This window comes from Rutidosis leptorrhynchoides, chromosome 4 (genome assembly GCF_046630445.1).
Source record: "Rutidosis leptorrhynchoides isolate AG116_Rl617_1_P2 chromosome 4, CSIRO_AGI_Rlap_v1, whole genome shotgun sequence".
NCBI lineage: Eukaryota > Viridiplantae > Streptophyta > Magnoliopsida > Asterales > Asteraceae > Rutidosis > Rutidosis leptorrhynchoides.
In genome coordinates, this window is record NC_092336.1 from 193,031,826 (window position 1) to 193,036,336 (window position 4,511).

General features: G+C 36.0%; 1 protein-coding gene across 1 annotated transcript; it reads right to left on the bottom strand.

The window, feature by feature from the left end:
- Positions 1 to 403: 403 nt before the first annotated feature.
- LOC139843044 (FRIGIDA-like protein 3) lies at positions 404 to 4,070 on the bottom strand. Its single transcript, XM_071833126.1, has 4 exons — positions 3,937 to 4,070; positions 2,433 to 3,412; positions 1,763 to 1,935; positions 404 to 1,082 (listed from the first exon to the last, which is right to left on the bottom strand). The coding sequence occupies exons 2-4, from the start codon at positions 3,397 to 3,399 to the stop codon at positions 660 to 662; spliced, it is 1,563 nt and encodes a 520-aa protein (XP_071689227.1). The 5' UTR covers positions 3,400 to 3,412; positions 3,937 to 4,070; the 3' UTR covers positions 404 to 659.
- Positions 4,071 to 4,511: the final 441 nt, after the last annotated feature.

The window sequence follows — 4,511 nt, forward strand, 5'->3', positions numbered from 1 at the left end:
TCTTTTCGCTAATCATTAAAATTTCCGATGTTCACAAATAAATGTTACTACTCACTTTCTCTCATATCTACTGTTCACTATTTCTTTTTGAATGTCTCAAAAAACTGTTACTTTCATAAATAGATAAAAATTAACGAGGTAAAATTCTTTTATGCTCTTGCTTTATGCATGTAAAACAAAAAATATGGATAAAAAATAAAAGATAAAAGATGATAAAAAGTCCATTGGACAGTCACTGTTTTTAAATTGCGTGATTTTTTATCGGAGGACAATAAATATAACTGACAATACATAACTTTACAGAACAAATTGTAGGTTAGACATACTTACCGTCTAGGGTCTTACTTCAGACCCTAAAACTCAGGTTCTTATGTCAGATTGGCCAAAAGGTAACAAACATAACTTCAACAAATTAAATCCCAGACTGTACTTTATATAAATATTGACGAACATGCAACTTAAATTAACAGAATAAATGTGTTAAAGGATTACAATATGCTCAACTTATACAAACAAATACATTTTTTTTTTTTTTTTTTTTTCATTTTTTTCATGATTTTTCCGAATTGAGTTCATCATACGAATAATTCAAAACGGTTAACACGTAGAAGTTAAAGAGAATCATGATCAAAGTTTTTTTATTCATGGTGCCTATAAACTTAGTGAAGATAAGGTGCCTGGTACTGATAACCGTTTCCAAAGTAGGTTCCATGGTTAGGAGTTATGGTGTAAGTAGTACCCATAAACGAGTGAACATGGTTTTCAGGTGGTCCAGGATAAACATAGGTCGGGAATTTGTTCTCATACACGTACTGAGTTGGCGGTGCATACCTTGTGGCATAGATGTTTTTGTCGGTAGTATCAATGGTGTTGCGGGGCCCATATCCCGCTATTACTCCAGTAGCTCGGGGTCGTTTGGATTGAGGAACTTCTGTTGCTCGCTTTATGTCTGCTTTGACTTTCTCTAAATGGAGGATCCGTTTTAGAAGTGGGTCTAACGGGTATTGATCTTCAAGCTTGTGTTCTTCTATGCACTTGGTGATGGCCTTCAGGGCAGATAGCTCTTTTTCACCGACATCATTCTGAATATTTAATGAATTTCAAAATGAACAGTTTCAAATATATAAAAAAACATATGTTTTGTTCAACCAGAACCAATCTTTATGCATTATAAGGTCATGCACACACTTAAAATCTTAAAAACAGCATGCAAGGTTCCAAAAATCGCTACTCGGGGAGTACTCGGTCGGGAGATTTTAGGAAGTACTCTGGAACTCGGGGAGAACTCGGATGTTGACCAAGTTTGACTTTGACTGACTTTGACCAAGTTTTGACCGATTTTCCGAGTAATCCGGAGTTTGACCAATTTTCTGAGCAATTCCCGAGTTTTGGCCGAGTTTGACCAAGTTTGACCGAGTACTCGCCGAGTAATTCCGCATTCTGCAACACTGACAACAAGCTGTACCGTTGGAAAAATGGGTGGGGCAAGCAGGTTTGGGTAACGAGCCAAAATGGGTAATCTATAGATACAAGTAATACTAGGTCAGATCAGGTCAGGCCAGGCCAACCTGCAAAAAGCTTTTCTCTTTTCTATTCTTGAGTTTTACATTAATGGGTTAACGACGTTATGGCTTAGAAATAGTTTGTATGGCCCAATCGTCCCTTTAGAGACAGTGTGTAACCCAAAAGGACCTGTTTTACCCACAAAAGATCAAACTTGCAACCTTTAGGTACAGGTAGTGTAGAGTTCAATGCAAAAAACCTGAGAACTTGGAGAAGAGCTTCCTGGTTTGACAGTCGAAGGGACTTTAATTGCATCTGCCAAGTAGGATTTCAATAACGTAACAGGAGAAAACTGCTCCGTAAGCTCAAATGAAAATGCTAGATTAACAGCATCGATATGCCTTCCGCTGTTTACCAACACATCAATCACACCTGAAAAATCCAAGAAGAAAGATGCAAGTTACACTTGGAGACACTTTCGACCTGACTCATTTGACCCCTTTTCTTAGTAGCTACTCCCTCTGTCCCATATTTATTGTCCAGTATTCCTTTTCAAGATGTCCCATATTAACTGTTCACTTCCATAAGTAGCTAAGAATAAAGAGGTAAAGTTCATTAATACCCCTAATGTGTATATAATATATGTAAGACAAGAAGAAGATAGGTAAAAAGTAAATATAGAAAAAGTAGAATGTAATGATAATATTCCTAAAACTTTTGAGTTTTTGTCTGGGGACAATTAATATGGGACAATTAATATGGGACAGAGAGAGTGTTTCTCATTGTACCCATTTAACCAGCTAGAAATAGAACATAACCCAAATCAACCTGCTCATAAGTAAATGTGTAAAAATTTCCATATTCAAATGTAAAAACACAAAAAAAGAAAAAAAGAAAAAAAAACACACACACACACACACACACACAACCTGGCATCTTGTCAGACAACCCGAGGAAGCGGCAAAGGTCTGCCGCCTGGTGACGACGAGAGATCATCGGTATTAATTTAGACAAATCATCGTGAACAAACTCTGAATCAATACCAAAAGTAGCAACAAGTTGTAAGAAAGCGTGAGCCTCCAACGAGTTCCCATTACTAGCATCCAAATCAAGATCATCCAACTTCGGTTTCCACTCTTGTGCAATAATCTTTGCTCGGTTCTTCACATTTTCAGTGATCATCTTAGAAACGGTACTCTCATCAACATTTGCAAGAAGAGCGCTAAGACATTCCATCAACATGATACACGTTCGCCGAATACCTAAAAGATTTGAATCTTTTTTACCATCTACATTCGAAACCTCTGTAATGTAGAAATCACAAAGTGAATCCAAAACCAGACCACCGGGGTCACCTGCAGACTTCAATGCAACCGGTATCTCTTCCTTTATCGAAACAAGATTCTTTCGATTATCCGATATGAATTTATGCAGTCCCCTTGCATCCATTTCTTTACATAATTTCGCAAGTTCCGGATTCGTTAACTGCTTCTCGTCCCTGTTCTCAAACAACTTATCCAAAATAGGAACCTCATTAGTAACATCGTTTTTGTTTTTACCGATGATTTTATAGATAGAAGTGAGCGCAACGTCTCTTTTTTCTTGAAGACGGGCCAATGAAGCTTCTTCTTTCACTTTAACAGCAGCACGACGCTTTTCCAATACTTTTTGTGATTGAATTGTTTTCAATTCAAACTCCTTTTCTTGATCTTCGAGCTCGGTGAAACGCCGTTTCAATGATTTCTCGAGCCCGTGGAAATGTTCCTCGATTTGTATCCATTTCAAGTTAAGTGTTACAGCTCGATGACTCTCTAATTCAGCAAATGCCTTCTGAAGTTGTTGTATTTTGGAGCTTGTAGACTCCATTAGTGTGACAACTGAATCTCCATCTTCCATTGTTTGTAATCACCTTCAAATAACACCAAAAACAAAATCGAAAAATGTAACCAGAGTTTAAACTCGTTAAAGTGACCAAAGACAAGCAACATACTGATATTAAATTAGAGAACCTGCAGTTGTAGATCATCCACCATGACCAATTGATGAATTTAGGGTTCTTATACATTGAAATCAACAATTGATAGAATAAACATTCACATACATATATAAACACTGATTTCGGTATTATCAATTATCAATTCAAACTAGAATTCATGTAAAATAAACACTACTCACATACATATTTGATGTTTAATTATTGGAAGTAGTACTAACTAACTCTGCCAGCTAAGGTGACAACTGGATTAACAAACACACAATCATTTCAACAATAAGCACACACACGAACACATAACAAATTAATAATTCATAAAATTCGGATTAAATATATTTATAATTAATAGAAATAGAAATTGTAAAAGCAAAGCAATTGGATCTAATAAGTAGCATCATAGTGTAATTGTACTAATAAAGTAAGCAAGTGATCTAAGTTACCGGAAGTAGAAAGTGACGGCGGTGGTTTACGGAGGAGAATTATGGATTCCGATCAAGTCATATTGTGTGTGGGTGTGTGTTGAAAAGAGGAAAGTATGTAAGAGGGAGTTCAGAGTTCTGACAAAGTTTTGGTTAGTGTTTTTTTCTTTAATAAATTATTTATTATTTAAATTTTAGTAATATTTAATTTTATTTTATTTCTTCCAAAAAAACAATAAACTTACATAGAAATAAGACTTTGAGATACATAAACAGATTTGGACTAACGCCTCACCTAAAGAAAGCTAATCGAACTAGACACTAAAACAAACAAACCTAGGCTATCTAAGAGCGAGCTATAACCAACCGATCCTAACATCGAAACCAAACATAAAACACTACAAATATATCAAACTAAAGTAACCAAAAAGATGCAAGCTAAACAAACACACAAAACCATTAAAACTAACCCACAAAAGAGCCCGATTTGAAACCTTCTTGACATGAGACTTCGGCTTACCAAACTTACTCTCGACTTGACTATAGGTAATCGCCTTGTCGGGTCTTGTAGCATCAAACCCCGATCCTTTAAACTC

Excerpts from the sequence above, each read along its gene's own strand:
- LOC139843044 (XM_071833126.1), bottom strand. The coding sequence starts at position 3,399 with ATGGAAGATGGAGATTCAGTTGTCACACTAATGGAGTCTACAAGCTCC. Across the intron at positions 1,936-2,432 it reads GTTGTCTGACAAGATGCCAG|GTGTGATTGATGTGTTGGTA; the intron begins GTTGTGTGTGTG and ends TGGATTTTTCAG. Across the intron at positions 1,083-1,762 it reads GCTCTTCTCCAAGTTCTCAG|AATGATGTCGGTGAAAAAGA; the intron begins GTTTTTTGCATT and ends TTAAATATTCAG.